Source organism: Apis dorsata, unplaced genomic scaffold, assembly GCF_000469605.1.
Source record: "Apis dorsata unplaced genomic scaffold, Apis dorsata 1.3 scaffold_376, whole genome shotgun sequence".
In the NCBI taxonomy this organism is placed as follows: Eukaryota; Metazoa; Arthropoda; class Insecta; order Hymenoptera; family Apidae; genus Apis; species Apis dorsata.
Genome location: NW_006263639.1, coordinates 45,499 through 64,435, shown reverse-complemented (window position 1 = coordinate 64,435; position 18,937 = coordinate 45,499). Strand labels below are relative to the sequence as shown.

The 18,937-nt window shown below is 23.2% G+C and overlaps 1 protein-coding gene across 3 annotated transcripts in view; it reads right to left on the bottom strand.

The window, feature by feature from the left end:
- The window catches only part of LOC102675052 (Down syndrome cell adhesion molecule-like protein Dscam2), a 70,837-nt gene that overhangs the window by 47,752 nt on the left and 4,148 nt on the right, over positions 1 to 18,937 (bottom strand). For all 3 annotated transcript variants that reach the window (XM_031511979.1, XM_031511980.1, XM_031511978.1), the window contains exon 3: positions 12,003 to 12,167. In XM_031511979.1, coding sequence (XP_031367839.1) covers positions 12,003 to 12,167 — 165 coding nt within the window. The remainder of the gene's footprint in view (positions 1 to 12,002; positions 12,168 to 18,937) is intronic.

The window sequence follows — 18,937 nt, the reverse complement described above, 5'->3', positions numbered from 1 at the left end:
ATATATATATATATATATATATATATATATATATAGCGATCGAGATAGATCATATATATATATATGCAGATTATTTAATTATTCGAATATCGAATTATTCGAATTCTTTGAACTTGTTGATAATATTGAGAAAACAATATTTTAAATGTTAACTGTTTTAAAAAAAGCATATATTTAATAAATGAGAAAAATGATTTTTTTGAATAAGTTTGATATAAATTATTTATCTTGAAGAATAGAAAGTAATAAATATTTTATAAATAATTTCTTTTCTAAAATACAAAATTGTTAGAAAGAAGAAGATTAAATAATTTTTAGAATTATAACAATAAGAAATGTTTGAAATTATTTATTACATGATATTAAATAGTAAAAGTAAGATAAATAATTTTTATAATTATATTGGAAAGATGAATGAAAACTAACTTAGTAAATATATGAATGATTTGCATAATATTAATATATAAAAGTAATTAATTTTATATACTTTACATATTTTCATATATTATAATTGCAATTTAAAATACTAATGTTTTATAATAAATTATATAAAATATTACAATATCATTATTCATTATTAATAATTATATAATAAAATTCATTATTAATAACTTTAATGAAAGAAAAAATAAAAAATACGTAAAATGTTTTTTAAAAAACATTTAAAGTATGATCTTAAAAAAAGTAAATAAAAGAAAAAAATTACAAAAAAAGAGAAATAAATAAGAATAGTCAAAACAAAACGATAAAATATCTTTATTTTATTTTGAATGATTCATTCTATTGCTAAATTGAAATATCTTGTCTTCTTTTTTTTAATTAAATTTAATAAAAAACATTATATGAATCCTTTTACATTATTTGTCATTCGAATTCGAGCGATTAATTCACACAATTTTCTGTCGATTCCTCTGAAAAAAACGAACGACCAAACGAACACTTTCATTTAATCGGCGAACATTAAATTTATGCGCTCCATTTATAAACTTTTTCCGTTCTATTCACCGTAGTAAAATTTTCCATTCGAATGTTGAATTAAATTGCAAACAAAAAAAAAATCTAAAAAAAGAAAAAAAAAGAAAAAATATGAAAAACCAAAAAAATAAAAAAAATATAAAGAAACCTAACAATGTGTTTGCACGTTCAGGACAATGAAACGGGGAACCGCATTGTATCGATACTGTTTTGTCTCTGCACATGTCTGCACTTTTAACGAGTTGTAAGCATGAAACCTTTCGAAGGTGTATATTTAAACAATATCGTCACACAAAGATGATTCAATTGGTGCGCTCGTACGCAGAGCAATTAAAACTTCTCGCTCATTTCTCGCGACAATTTCGAGCATATAAATGTTCGCCAATCCTCTTTGGAAAAAATCGTTGCTTGTCGAAGAATTCGAGACAGTGGACATGGCGATAATCCTTGTGTAAATGTGTACACGCGCATGGATGAAATATGCGTGTGGAATTAATTGCGGGCTGATCCTGATAGATGTATATATAGGGATAGATTTAACGGGAACATACAAAATATATAGGGTGTTCCAGAGATCAATTGATTTTAGATAATTTCAAATAACTTTTGTAAAAATTTTTATTTCACAACCTTGTCAATGAATTATTAACGATTATCGAAAGATATACCGCGACGATAGTATTTATATATATACTCTCAGCGAGTTCATACCGTCTTGAATTCTCAATATAACTTGATGATTTGAGGTACTGAAATATTATATATATAACAGGCGTTTTATTGCCAAATGTATTTCATTAATAATGTGTTAATAAAAATAAAATCGAAATTTGTCGATTGATTTTTATATATATAAAATATCTTAAAATTATATTGATTTACAAAATATTTTTTATTTTTTGGAACATAAGGTTTATATGTAATTTTTTGTTGAATTAAAATAACTTCCTATTTTTTAGTTTTTTAATGAGATATAATTTAATATTTAATCATTTATATAAATTTGTGAAAGTGATAAATATTAATTTTCTGAAAAATTTAGGAAAAATTTGTTTAAATATGAACGTGATAATAAGAAAAAGAAATTCCTAAAGAAATCATTTGTGAAAATTGTTAGAATAGCATTAAATAAATATATATATTTTAAATAAAAAATAATAATAAAAAAAATATAAATAAAAATAATAAAAAATAATAATAGGTTTTCTTAGAATACAAAAATTTATTTGTATATATTTTTACTTTTAAATTAGTTAAAAAAAAATTTTTTCATGAAATATTACATAATAAAAGAATTTTAATAATAACATTAAAAATTTTGATTGAATGGAAATATAAGAATTTAATGAAATTTTATATCAAAAAAGCTTTTTTAGATATTTATTTTAAAAAACAAAATAAGAAACTATCAAAATATAAATGTTCTGTAATTTGAAAACGAAATGAATGTATTACATAGAAGAAAATACATATATAATAGAAACATATATACAATGTAAACATAATTAAATGTAGAAAATATATAAATACTTTGAAATCATATTTATAGTACATTTATAGTACAAACTCTATAAATTTTATTGAATTTTTGTTTATTGAATACTTTATGTAAATATACATTTTACAAAATATTGCTCAAAAATTTTTGCAAATCTAAAATGCATATAAAAATATATATTTATTAAAAATATATATTTTTATAAAATATTTTTATTTTATATGTTTATTTTATATTTACAATATATTTGTAGAATATATTTATCTAGAGATTAAAACAAGAACAAAAAATGTATATACAAAAATTGTTTAAGGTTTATTCATTTCATATAAAAAATTAATTATCTTATTTAATTGAATATATTAACTTACTTAATTAAATGTATTAACATAAATTATTTAAAAACGTATTATAATAATAAATTTATATTAAATGAAATGAGATAAAGATAGAGTAAGATAGAATGATATAACAGAGATATAATTTAATAAATAAGTTTCAAGCAATATTTTTACATACTAATTTTTATTTTGATCTATAGAATTGATTCTTCAAAATCATTACTTGTATACATAAAGTAAACAAGATTGTTAAGATACTTACTATTTATAATATTGCATTATTTTGTATATTTTAAAGTAAGAATTATATTTTTTATAATATATACTAGATTTCATAAAAAAAATATTTTTTATCAATTATCTAATCTTTGTCAAAATAAATGTAAAATGATAATTCTTTAAAAAGAATTCTTTCTTGAATTGTTTTCTTTGTTTTCTTTATGTTTCATAAGTAAAGTTTATATGAATTTATTTTATTATTTTTAATAAAGAGAATTATTTAGATTTATTATTTATTTTTAATGCATATTTAAATATATATATTGTGTATGTAATATTCATGATAAAATAACGATTATAATTAAAATACAATATAATAAAATTATAATAAAAGAAGTAGTTATTTTTTATATATATATAAAATTTTTTAATTGTACAAGTAAATATTTGAAATCATTCAAAAGAATGAGTTAAGCAATTCTAATTTTTATTACAAATTTGTTTTTGATAAATATAGTTTAAAATTTAATTTCAATATATAAAGTATTATTTGATCAGAAAATGAAATTTTCGTTTAATGAGTTTAGACGGAATAGATAAAAAAATTCAATGAAATTTAATTCCTTGAGAATATTTGGTACACTGAACACATCTCTATTCGAATTTTATATTAGATTTGTTATATTTCCTTCACACATTGTTTATACAAGAGACCAAACATGGATTGATCTCTATGTTGTGATAGATTAAGATTAAAAAAAAAATTGATAGTTTTCTAAATTTGTATATTAAAAATTATTGATTAGAATATATAATTTAAAATTTCGAAATTTCATTTCTAGAGATTACTATTTTTGCAAATTATTAATTAATATATAAATGAAAATAAAAAATTGTTTCTAAGATCATCTTTCATATTATTTAATTAATTCGACAAACTATTTTAATTTTATTTTATTATAAGAAATTAAATTATAAAAATTCAAAAGAATAAATCGGAGAAAATTTAATAAAATATAAATAATATAAATAAGGATTTGGATACTCAATATTTAAGTAAAAATAAGAAATAAAATATCTGATATAAAAATCTGAATTTTTATTTATTATGTGTTCGTTCTTTGTAAAATTCGTTTTTTGTACATTAAAGTTGGTAATATTGAATACATAATAATTTCTAAAATAGATTATGTTATTTTTTCTAATTGTTAATTGGTGAATATAAATAAAAGAAAATTATCTCGTTTCATTTAATTAAATTTATTATTATAATACGTTTTTAAATGATTTATGTTAATACATTTAATTAAATAAATTAATATATTCAATTAAAAAATTAAAATAAATAAAAATTTATAAAAAGAATAAATTTAAAAGGAATAGAAAAATTCAAAAAAAAAAAAACAATAATGAAAATAAATTTAAGATTGTTAAGATTAGTTCATTAAGACAATTAATTTTAAAATTCTAAAAAGTTCTCATTTTGGCTATTCTATGCGGTCATTAAACATTCGATTTATTATTGTTACTTGATTAATTTCTATTTCCATCATATATATCATTTCTATGACAAGTTCTCGCATGAAAGATCATCATGATCATCGATTGTAACCAATGCTATAGAGTTGATCTAGTAGTCAAAGGGTATTATAGATTAATGGATATGAAGACAGCTATCCCTGACAACCGCTTGATCTGTGACAGTGTCTTCCGCATTTACCACCAGAGTGCTTTCCATCCCAATTCTCATAAGGTTTCGAATTCCATAATGTATATATGGTCTCCAATTCTATGAAATAGACTTTTGATTTGAAACGCTAACACATTGAAAATTCGAATTTCTAAATCTGATATGTTTTCTAACAAATAATAAATGAAACATGTTGAAAATTATGAGAGATTCATCGTATTAGAATGCTCAAAATTTGAATTCACGAGTATAAATATAATAATAAAAAATATATAGTAATAAAAAATATATCACAAAATATGAATTTGGTGATGAATTATTAGATGGATTTAAATCTTTTTACGTGTTACAAATTACAAATTATTATGATTTTCGTACAATTTATATATATAATTAATATATTCTTAATTAAAATAAGAACTTATAAATCTGTATTTACAATATATATACTATTATTTGTGTATAATATATAGAATGTACATAAAAGTATATCTACAATACATAATACTTCTATTTATAAATCATTTAACAGTTACCAATACTTTTTGAAATAAAGACAAATAAACATTATGATCATAATATCGTATTGATATTAATTATTTATATTGTAAGAAAATATTATGTTTTAATAATTTTAATATAAATATAACAATATATGCAATATTATTGAAACATTTAAATAGAGTAATTTACATATTGTTATATTAAGATATTAAGATAAAATATAGATATTAAAATGATAGATAATTAATTAAGTAATTTTATTCTACCATACAAACTTAAAAAAACTAATTTAAAAAAAATATAATTTATCATAATATAAATACTTTTATTTTTTAAAATTTTATAAGATGGTATTATTATTTATACTTAGATGAAAGAAAAAATAATTCTGATAAAGATATTAAGTATATAATTAAAGTATATTATTATTATATTATTAAAGTATATAAAAAACTCACATTAATAAGTTTGTTTAAAATCAGGAAATATCCTAATAGATTGGAATATAAGATTGGAATAATATAATAAATAATTTTTTAATTTATTCAAATTCATTTCGAATAATAAAAGAAATTTATGAAAAAAATTTCAAAATCAAAATCAGTAACAAAAATATATACAAATATATTTAATAAATCTTTTATTAAAAATTAATTTTATTAAAATTAAAAATTATAGAAAATTTTGTGCTATTTTTATAATTTTACCAAATAAGATTTACAAAGTCTTAATATTTCAAAGAATATCGGTTAAGAACTACTGATGCAAAATTTGTAAAGTAATGATTCTTTTATTTTACGAGATTAAAATGATAATTACAAAAACATTCTTATTATATCTTTATAGATATAATACGAGAGAATATTTCTTAATCTGTTATTATATAATTAAATAGGATATTTTAAAAAGTTCAATTATTCGATTGAAAATATGCATTTCTTCATAAAAACTAAGAAGTTGTAATGAAAATAAGATCAAACATTATACTTTTAGAGATATAAAATAAAGACCATTGATTAATAAAGTTTATTATATTACTTAAATAAGTATAATGTTCAAGAAAACCAATTCTACAAACTTTTTTTTCATATACAGTCATTTATCTCGATTTTTAAATTTTTTATTCCTGCATTTTTAGATTCAATTAACAATTAGGAGAGATTATACTATATTTTACTTCAAAAGTTTTATATCTTTTATCTAAAAGACTCATTACTTAATTCTTTCATTTAATTATCTTTATTAGAAAACGATTCGATCTTTATTAGAAACGATCGAATTCACTAGATATTACAATTCAAAATCATTGTTCTTTTTAAACCTCGATTTAATTAATAGCATTGATGTAAATTTTATTTTATTTTATTATATTATTACATATTTATTAATATACATTGTAAATTACTAAAAACTAATTGATATTTGTCTTTCAATTCGAATTAATCATTAACATTTCTATATATATGTAATAATATATAGAAATATATAGAATAAAAATATATATATGTAAACAAAAAAATTTATTATTACAACTTTCTTAAAATTAAAATCGGTAATATTTCATATTATTTCATATTAATCATCAAAATATTCATTTTTTACAAATATAAACACTAAGTTTAAAAGAAATACCATATTAGAACTAAGCGAATAGTATCGTAAAAATTTTAACGAGGAAGAAGAACTGTAGAAAGCTTTTACATTAGAAAGCCGAGCAAGAAGGTCACGTTAAAAACAAAGCGACACGTAGGGAGAATTTTATGTAGCGCGCGATAACAGCAACGGGTGTGCGCCAATATCTTCTTGTCGAGGATGGTGCACGTTTTTACATCGTCTTTTTGCACGGGCGCATAAAAGTTACGCTATTCCGATGTTCCTGGAAAACCGAACGACAATAGCCTCTTGGATACCAGCCAGATCTATATTTTTTTCTTCGGTTACGTTATCGATAATAATGAATATGCTTGTCTCGATGCAATCATTCTGTACAATTATAAAATTTGTCGAATCATCGAGACAGAGAAAAATAAAAAGAAACGAGGAAAGATGATTTGTCAAAGAAATAATTTTCTGTTAATTTCAATGAGTTTAAAATATATTGTAAATATTTGAGAAATCTGTTATGTGTATATAATTGATGGTCAATTTTAATTTTTCTCAAGAAGTTTTTTTTTATTGTACATTAAATCTGTATTTTTCATGAATGATGATGATTATATTTATGTATTGATATTTATGATTTATAAAATTTTATATATATCTTATATATAGAATGTTCTAGAATTTTATCTTCTAGAAATTTTATTTTATTCTTCCAAAATAATTTTGACTTGTAAAATATTCAAGTTGGATATTAATTTTAATGCCATTTAAAAAACTGATTTTATTAGAAAATTATCAAATCATTTATTTCATCTATAATTATAAAATATCTATATTATATTAATATATAATATTATACAAGATCGAACATTTTTTCGAAATATAAAAATAACTTTTTGAAAAAATATAAAACAAAGAAGGTTTAGTATTTTTTTATGATAATATATATGAATTTTTTATATTTTACTCGAAAAATGAAGATGAATTTTGATTTTTTAAATACAATTCCATCCATAAAAAAAAATTAAATCTATCATATGAAAATATTAAAAATTTAAAAATATATTATGTCATATTCTTCAAGATTAGACAAAATCAAAAATCAAAATTAAAAATGAAACATTAATATAATTATTTATTAAATTTATTAATTAATTTTCTAACATCAATTATATTAAAATGTCCCATAAATTTCTTTTTTTTTGATACGAAATAAATATATGATATTTGTTGTTTAAGATCAATTTATTGCATTATATATGAATCGTTCTGTTCTATCTTCTTTCATCCCTCATTATTTCCTTTTCCCAAAATTGTTCAGGCTTATTTGCAAAATTATTGCTCAAAGTGCCTTATTATTTTGTTTACGGATTGAAATCGTTTATCATGGAGAGAATTTTTTTAATAACAGGAACAACTAATAATTAGATTTCCTAGAGCAAAATCTGGGGAATACAGAAGATCCAATAGAATATCCCAATCAATTTGTAACAGCTTTTCTTTTATAATCAATACAACGGTTTTGCATTTGTCATGATAGCCTCATTGGTTCGTCAATTTTGGCCTATTATTTCCTATTATGGCGTCTTTCAATTTATCAAGCTAATTGCAATATTTTTCAAAATTGATGGTTTCACATTGAGAAAGGAGCTCATAGTAGATTACACTTTTCCAATCTCACAAAAGGATAAAAGAACTTTCTTCGAATGAAATTCAGGCTTTTACGACAATTGAAGGTCTATTGTTCTTAAATCAATCATTTTCGATGCACATTTTGATATAAAGTCTCATCTTCAATGACAAGTCTCTTTAAAAAAGGATTTCTTTCATGTCGCTGGAAAAGGAAGTCGCACATAAAGACGCGGTTCATAAAATCGATCTCCGTCAATACTAGAACCCAAACTTCACATCGATTGACATATCCCATCTTGGTCAAGTGATTATCTACCGTTTTCCTGGAAATGTTAGTGGCATCCGCTATCTCGCGCATACTATATCGCGGATTTTCAGCGAGCATGGCCTCGATAAAGTCCGTATTCGTTGTTGCTGGGTATTCGTTGCTGCGATCTTCATCTTTCAAGTCAAAATTGCCATTTCTAAATCTCTTAAACCAATTGTGATCGTAATAGTTGTAGCATTACTCCCGTAAATAGTACAAATCTCATCTTCAGTATCATTTGCATTATCATTTTTTTGAGAGCAGAATTTCCAATAAAGGGAGGAAATAAGCAATAAAGCATAACATGCCGCAAATGCTTTTTTTGGCTATTCATATTGAAAAGTGTAGAAAAAAGTTTTAAAAGAGACTGTGTCACCAACGAAACGTACTTTAAAAAAGCTCTGGGATGATTGAAACCGATACCATAAATGACTAATAGATAAGTATGCATGTTCATATAAAAATAACCAGTTAAAGTTATTCCTAGCATGATGCGAAACTTATGGGACACTCTAATATAATAATTAATTTGCTATAATTATATCATTAGTAATTTTGCAAAAGAGCATAAAAGATGCTCTTAAAAAATCTTAATGTTCTAATTTCAACGAAAAGTAAATTTCTTAAATTATAATAAGAAAATCATTCATCAAAATTACGCGTGCAAATAGTGGAAAAAACTTTTACAAGACAATCCAATTATTTTTCATATTATAATACACATTAAATTGTCTCAGTTTGGGATAGATTTGAATTTCTTTAATTATAATTCTTAAATTATAATTAAATGCCAAAACAAAAAATAATTTTATGTATGTACTCGAAAACTAAGACTGACCAATTATATATACGAAAAAGCTGTTTAAAATGTTCTTAACAACATTTTTCAAACTCATTGAAATCGTTTAGCATTTACATGTTGTCCCAGAGAAAGAAAAAGATACAAAAAAACAGGATCTAAAAACTCCGGGAGCAAAGAGAGATAGAGAGAACGAGAAACGACAGCAGAGACAGAGAGCAACGAGATACATAGAAGGAAAATAAGTACCGTGGAGAAGAGGGAAAGCGTAAATCGCGAAAAGATCGCGAGATCATCCTCAAACGGCGTTAACAACACCGCGTCGCGTCCAATTAAAAAGATTACTAATTAAGCTTACTAATTAATAGTGCGCGAACCGACGTAATATTACGTTTTAATTACCGGATATCATCTTTTTCAATCCGTGTCGCTGCGGCGGTGCACGGTGGTTGGGAAAGGGGGGGGGGGGGGATAAAAAAGCAAGACCGTCCGACGACGTTCTTAAATCCAATTAATTTCTACGACTATTAATGAGCGAGCCGGTCGACCGTTACCGAGGTCGATGTCCTCCATGATCTCTCTCCGCGACCTACACTAACGCCTGCCGCGAGAAGAGGTGATGCAAGATTATTGTGGATATTAAATTTCACTGTACCGGCCTCTGCACGTCCCGTGGCCGGATATTAAATTTTAGTCCCAGTAAGCAACGCCGCCACCCGGGCATAATACTTCGCACTACCTACGTGAAAATCGCCCTCTAGACCTCTCTTTGTCATCTCTCTCTCTCTCTCTCTCTCTCTCTCTCTTTTTCCTCCCCTTTTTCCTCGTCCAATGTAGCCGTATAATTTTTTTCTTCGTGCCTCGTGCACCTATCGGTTCGGTGTTACTGCATCTGCGCCCGTGAAATGTCCCTTGGGCTTTTATTGCTATCTCCTACCACACCGTTCCGCGGAATATTACATTTTGGCAGATAGGCGAAATTATCGATTATACGATAGCGCGACGCTTTTCACGTAGAATAATAGGGTTCGAGAGGAGGGATCCGCCGCAAAACCGAGCCATCGCGGCCATTAGTTGGCCGTATTCTTTCTGCCGCGTAGAGAGCTTTCACGTGTGTTTCAAGAGTATGGAAGAGATCCTCTCGTTCCGATGTTTCTATGAATATAATAGAAAAGTGGAATTGTGAAGTAGAGGTGTGTATCTTATCGAAGGTTTCTCCTTTATTGGAATAATTGATAAACGTGTAATATCGAAGAGGAGAATTTCCAATAAAGGGAAGAAATTATGGTTTTCTGTTAAATATGGAACTTGTATAATTATAGAGAATTAAATAAATAATTTTCTTATTCTGTAATAATAAGTATACTTAAAATAAACTTAAAGTATAATTAAAATATACTTTAAATAATGATATATTTATAAGATATTTATGTATTAGAATATCACTAATTTTATACATTGTATAATTTAATATATTGATTGTTACGTAACTAATATATTTATTTTATTATTTTATATTAATTTATTTATGAACAATATATATATACTATAAATTTTTTTGATTTGTATATAGCATATCATAAATATACAAATAATTTGGAGTAATCTAATAACATAATCTATAAGTTAATTCGATATTTTTTTAAAATAAAATTATTATTTATTTAAAAAAAGATTATAACTTTTATTTTTTCGATGATTTTGTTTTATTTTTCAAATTTTCGAATTCTCTGATAAAAAACAAAAAATGGCAGTTTTCATGTAACGAAATCATCAATGTTTTTTGTGTATCTCTTTCAATATTTGAAAATGTATCTGTCAAACGATATTTAAACGTTTTGAATGAATGATTGACGAATAAAATACGTGACTAATCTACACGCGAGAAGATTTATTTAAATTTATTTTATAGTTCTAAAAACAAATATTTTTTTAAAATTTGATTTTTTACGTACTCTAAAAGATTTTTTCTTTGTCCGTTCATCATTCTCACGAATTAGTTAGTGTTAACAATTATTTGCTTTGATAGTTTGAGAAATAAATCGTTCCTTTTTATATCTTACCAAATGAAAAATTATAAATGTTTAAATTAAACTTAAAGAGAGTAATCTAAGTAAATTTAATATTTCATTATAAAATAATTTTTCGTGTGTATAAATTCATCGTATTATAATTATATTATATATTATAATTAGATATAATGATATCTGAGATAGAATATATAAAAACAATTATAATAGTCAATGTTAAATAAATTATCAATCAATTATTATTATTTAATTTATATATTAATATATAATATTAATATATATTTATATATTAATTTATAAATTAATATATATAATTATATATTAATTTATCAATATTCAATCCGCATCAATCTACTAATTGTTATGAATGAAAGATTGAAATCATCGCGAAAAAAGATATCTTACCTCCTTGTAGCGAAGGATAAATATAAAAGGATGGTTCTTGCAACCAGGACACGACGCGCACCAAATCTTTCACGAAGCTAGGAACGACGCATCGCAACACTGCCGTACAACCCCTAGACGCACCTCCGATCACTTCCACGTCGACTTTGTATGCTTGAGCCACCACTATGAATAAATAAAAATCAATTTAAATAAAATTAGATTTGTACTTATGCTTGTATGTAACTCTAAAGAGAAAAATTTATCTATCTTGGTACAAATTTTATGAAAAATTATAAATTTTATTATTCTTTAGAATTATATTTTTGTCAGTAAAATATAATATCTTTATAAAAAAATAAAATCCAAAATATTTCAATGCAAAAATATATATTATTCAAAAGTTTTTGTACATTTTTCATAAATATGATATATCTATATTTATATGTTATATCTATATTTTTTCTTCTAATATTAACTTATAATAATAATTTTAATAAATTTTATTATTAAATTTGATAATTAAATATTATAAAAAATCATATTTTGAATAAAATTTCTAGATACTATACTAGATATTATAATATTGAAAATTAATTTTGAATAATTTATCTGTAAAAAGAGGGCATTCAATATGATATTGAAACAATATTTTATATGTCTTGAAAATCAATTGAACAAAAGAACAATTGAAAGTTTTTGAAATTTATGCAAAAAAGGAATTCGATGGTCTTGAAATATATTATCAAGGATTCTATTATGAGAATATAACTATGTTTGGTTTTAAATTAAATAGAATTATATACAAAAATATGTTAAATAGAATATATTGTATTTTTAATATTTAGAATAGAGTTGAATTAATTTAGTTTGAATTAGGTTTAGATTAATATTTGGATATTAGATTACATAACCTAATCCAAACTTCAATTAAACTCGGTACACCAAATCTATTTATTTAAATAATTCAATAATTATTCGGTCTTTTTATTAATTATTTGCATTCTTTTTAGTAAATAGTAATAAATAAAAACACAATTATTATTATATTAAAATTTATTACATATTATGTTTTTTTTACTCTTGATTAAAAGCCAATTTTCATTTTATTAAAAAATGCTCTATTTGATTATTAAAAACGAATACAAAAATATAGAAATTAATAAGAAAGAGATAGAATACTTCTCTTTTAAAATTAAATTGTATGTAATTAATGAAAAAATTAATAAAGATTTTTGTTTATGATGTAATAAATTGAATATATCAAGATACAAAATATATTGTTACAAGTATTTCTAATTATTTATTGTTAAAATAATTGCAATATTAATAATTGTTTATGACAGATTATGACAGATGCGAGAATTATATTCACATTTTCTTGAATAAATAATTCTATTATGCATTCATTAATACGAAGGTAACAATACAATCAATTTATTGTACAATTGTATCATATTATAAAATATATAATAATATATAATAATTATATAATATTATATAATATAATAATAAATATAATATTATATAATATAATATAATATTATATAATAATATATATAATAATTAGAGTCTAAATAATCTAATACTATTGAAATTTCATAGAGATCATAAAAACGATTAGATAATACATTGGAAGTTTTATATATTCGTTAAAATCTAATATTCATTATATTTTTTCGACAAGAAAATGCTTCAGATATTTATCTAAAAGTTCAATATTTGTTGGCGAAAGTTTCTTATTGTATAATTAATTATCTATCATCACGATTTTTTAATAAAATTTAAATTTCTATTTGAAATTTTATTTATTATTATTTATTTAATTGATTCAAAACAAAGAATCGATTCCTCTTTTCGTTAATTACTTTTTTATTAGTTTTTTTTGTTAAATTTTATACAAAAAATTGATTCTACGTTTATCTAATTCGATAATTTGTCCATTGTTCAAGATTAATAATGAATACTCATTTTATAAATAATAAATTTCTATATTAAACTTAAAAAGAGGTTTGAGCTATAAAAAATTAAGAGAAAATATGCTGTGTCCATTTAAGTTTTTCATGTTCATATCGGTACAAAAATGTAGTTTAAAAGTAGATATTTAAGATTATGGATATAAAGTATGGATAATTTTGGATTATGCAGAAAATGGATAGAACATAATATTTTATATATAAGTTTTTGCTAATCTTAATAATTTATTTAATTATCGCAATCAGACCCTTCACAAATTTTGTATATTATATGATTATATTATTTGAATATTTTTTGCATACATATTGGTTATAATTATTACATATTGGTTATAATGTTGCTTTCTTTTAAATAAGTTATTTTATTTTTTATTTCTCATTATAGATATATATTTGTAATATAAATGTTTTCTTTGTTGGTTTTTTTTATTATTTTTTTTTCTGCTGTCTCTTTTATTTTTTTTATATCATTTATTATAAGCGCTTTTGCTTAATCTTGTTAAGTTCGAATTCTTGCCGTCTATTGTTTTTGAATCAATTCATTGAATAATTCTTGAAAAAAAATCTCTTCAATATATTCATTTTCCAATTTGAATTTGCTATTATAAATAAGGAATATACATTTATGGTATTCTTTTATATGAATTCTTTTAATTATTTTTCAATTAATTTTCGTTTCATTATAAGATAATAATGTTATTTGTTTTAAATTAAAAGTAACGATAAATAATTTTTAGAAACTTTTGGAATAAAAGAAATAACATTTTTTCAAGTTTCCTAAATAATGGACTCGAAGAGCTATTTCCCTTTGGATTCTAGGATTAATTCGTTCCTCAGAGGTAAAAGAATATTGAATTATTTTACGTTTACCGTTCATAAATTTTTACGTATTATTTTCGTTCATCACGAAATAAACAATACATAACCGTACACACGCATGTCTACAATGCACAGGGTGTCACGTCGTTACTCCTTCGTCGACAACCGGGTGAATCTCGACGTCGGTGTTGGGAAAGCGGCGAGGCGTGAGGCAACGCGAGCATAACGAACGCCTCGTCCTCGACGTCTGCCGGTCGTTTTTCTGCTTTTCTTTTTTGTTTCTACCGTCGCCCACTCGCTCGAGAGGCACTGTACTCTTCCGGAGATTTTATTTACGTGGAAATTTCAAGGGCGACGGCCAGCAAACCTGCGACCCGCTCTGACACGCCGACGACGTCGCGACGCCGACGAAGATACATGCTCTCTCTTTCTCTTTTCCCTTCATATTGCACTCGCCCCTACAACACGCTGAACTTTTCTTTTTCCCATCGTCTTTGCACGCCGTCCTGTATTTCGAAACCTAGTCTCTCCCTGTCTCTCAGTTAATCTTTTTTTATCCTTTTCGTTCAGCCCTTTTCGTTCGGTATTCCGTGCCCCAACGTCCATTTTCAATGGCCCTGTCACGTTACCCGGTAACGATATTCGACCAATTTTTCACGGAATTCGAATTCCCTCTTTTATTTTCCAGTGCGACTCCCGCCGCGGCCTCCAATGTTTTCCCGTGCTCCCCGGGAAAGCTAATAAACGCGTTGATCGAGCAGCGTGGTGGAACGCGAACCCGACATGCCGATGGAAATTCTTCTGGAAATGAAAACACTTAAACGCGGCGCGGCCGTCGAACGCGATTCGAAATTGGAATCTCGACGTAGCACTCGAAGGATGCAGGGGAAATCCAGTCGGTATGTGATTGGTGCGCGATGTGGGTTAGATGGTTTGATTGGAAAGAGAGAGAGAGAGAGAGAGAGAGAGAGAGAGAGAGAGAGAGAGAGAGAGAGAGAGAGATTTTTTTCAGATCGTTCGTTATTTATGTTGTTTCGAGTGGAAATAAAGAAAATAGAAATAAATCGCGTTGTTATGCGAGTGAAAAATATAAGGAAAATATTTGCTCCACAATGTTTTTGTATCGGGTTTCGTATTGATCGGTTACGCCAGAAAATTAAATCTTTCATCGTTAAAAATATTTTGATGGAACTATAGGAATGTATATCGAGAAGAAAATTCACAATAGAGTTAAAATTACGTTAAAAAGAAGTATTTGACGTTGTACAATCTAATGACTTTTCTCAATTTTGATAATATTGTTAAGAAATGTTTTTATCATTAATGAATGTTTTTATCATTAAAATTTCATTTCAAAATGGCTTGAAAAAATTTTATATTTTTATTCATTTTTATGAAATAAAAACAAATTTTACATATTTGATTTCAAACATTTTATGAACTCGTGAGATATAGTCATATATGAATATATATATATATATAATAAATCTATCTGTTAAATTCAAAAATCAAAAAACTCAACGAGAAATGAAGAAAACAAATAGAATATATTCTGATGGAATATTTTTAAACAATTAAAATTCTGATTAATTTTGAACATTTAGAATACATATAAATATAAAAATGGCAATAATGTAATATAACAAAATGGTTGAAGTAAATTATAATGATTGAACATTATTTTAATTATTTATTGAATATTTTAAGATTTAGATTAACATCAAAAAAATTAAATAAAATGGATAAAAATATGATTTTTTAAATTCTTCCTATTAAAATTTTATTTTTGTTAGCAACAATATAATATAACAACAAATATAAAGAAATTTAAAAAAGAAATTGGAAAATTTGAAATTATTAATTAGAAAATTAATTATTGTTAACAAAATTAGAAGAAATCTTTTACTAAAAAATTAGTAATATATTTAATTTTTGATTTTATTGTTTTTTATATTAGTTTTGAAATTAAGATTTGGAATTAAGAATTTTGATCTTATTAGATTTTTTATTGAAAAAATATTTTATTTATTTATCACAATGTTATTCGAAAAAAATAAAAAAACAGAGATAAATATATACTAGTTACGTTAGAACAAATTTTTTTTATTAAATATAGAATAATTAAAAACAAAATTTATTATTGAAGAAAATAAATAATAAAATAACATATTATATTTATATATTTTATGTGAATTATATTTATATTTAATAGTGAAATATCGTACATATTTCTTATATTAATAATTTGATAATCAATTGTATTAAAAATTGTATTAAAATGAAATGTTTTATCGCTAGAAATACATAATTTCATTAATGTAAGAAAGAAAAAAAAAATAAAATATCATTAATATAAAAATTAAAATTAAATAATAATACAAAGAGAAATAATTTTTATTTTAAGCATATTTAATTCTCAATTTCGATGTTCCTAATGTTACATTAAAGTGTATCGTTAGTTCAAGATAAGATATGAGAAAGGTAATCGTATAATGTCTGGTGAGAAATACAGGAGATTGAACAATTAGTTCACATAATAACCCTCCTATAGTCAAACAGATTACAAACGGTTGTTTATTCTGGTCTTTTTACCAGCTATTTGCATATTCAAATTGGGCAAATAGTCTTTGTTTCACATTCATTTACTCAAGACGAATTTTATCTAAAGTATAATGCAAGCTCTTTTCGTTCCACAATGTTAATAACACTGTTAATAGCACAATTCTTCATTAAGGATAAAATAACTTCAAGAAGAAGAAAATAATTTTTATATTTTTTTAAAACTCAAGTTTCGATATTTAGATAAATAGAAAGCTATTCACAATTAAAGTATTTATTTATCAAAATTTAGAATCTACTCGGTCAAAATTATTTAATAAATAGAATATCTTTTTTGTTTTTTGATCAATAAATTTTCAAAAAAGTGATTAATGTTAGGAGAATTTCATAATGTAATACTATATTTAATGTGAATTTTACAAAAATTTAAAAAAAAAAACAAAAAAATAAATACTGTCACATTCAAATTTTTTAATAAATTAATAACAATAATTTTAATAAATTAATTGCATAGCATTCTATGGAAAATAAATAATTATTCTTTAAAATGTTATAAAAAATTATGAAAAATATTAAAAAAATTATATTTCAAAATCATGATTTTTCAAATGTATTCTTATCATCTTTCAATATTATAAATATATAGAGATCATATACATTTTTCAAAATATTTTTTCTCTTTTTATTCGAATATACTTAATAGTTGTAAAAATTTTTTATTTTTAAACATTTATTGAATTATTAAGATCTTTTACTATATAGATTGAACTTATTTATAATATAATATATTTTATAATACATTTATAAACATTTCTGAATCTATAAAATCTCAAATATTTTTTAAAATTATTAAAATTATTTATTGACTTTTTAGAATAAAATTTAGAATTAAATCCTATATTCGTATTTTTAAATTTCAGCTGTTTTTGTTTAGATTAAAATCTAACTAAAAAATTTTCCACAAACACAAAATGATAAACTTTAAGAGATGAGATATAGATGAATTGATATATCACATTTTTGACAAATTTTATTTTCCTAATACTATAAAGTTAAAATCTATCTTGTGGTTATTCTTGGTGATTATTCAATGTAAAGTTCAAAGTCTATGTTTCTAGGATCAGTCTTGACGAATTCAGTAATTGCTGGACCATAAAGCTTGAGGTTCCGAGTTTGAACTTGTTCTTACCGGATTTCATGTCTCTGGGGTTTGAGAGTTTGAGGTTGTGTGACCTCAGAATTATCATTGGAGCATATCGCGTTTCTATAGTATGAAAATTATGTTCTTGTGTTCTACAGTGAAATTGTACTTCTTGCAAGTTCTTATGTTTCTGAGTTTGGAATTCAAATCTTATAAGTTTTAAACATGTTGTTTTACTATTTCTTATTTTTTTTCTTTTTATATATTCTTTTAATATTATTTTTTTTTATTTTCTTTATTTTCTTTTTCTTTATTTCTTTTCTTTTTTCATTTGATTTTATTTATTCATTTGATTATTTTAAATATTCTTAGAAATACTTAAGAGCTTAAAGAAATTAATATATAATTATATATATTATAATATATCATATAATAAAATTAATATAAGAGGTATTTTTTTA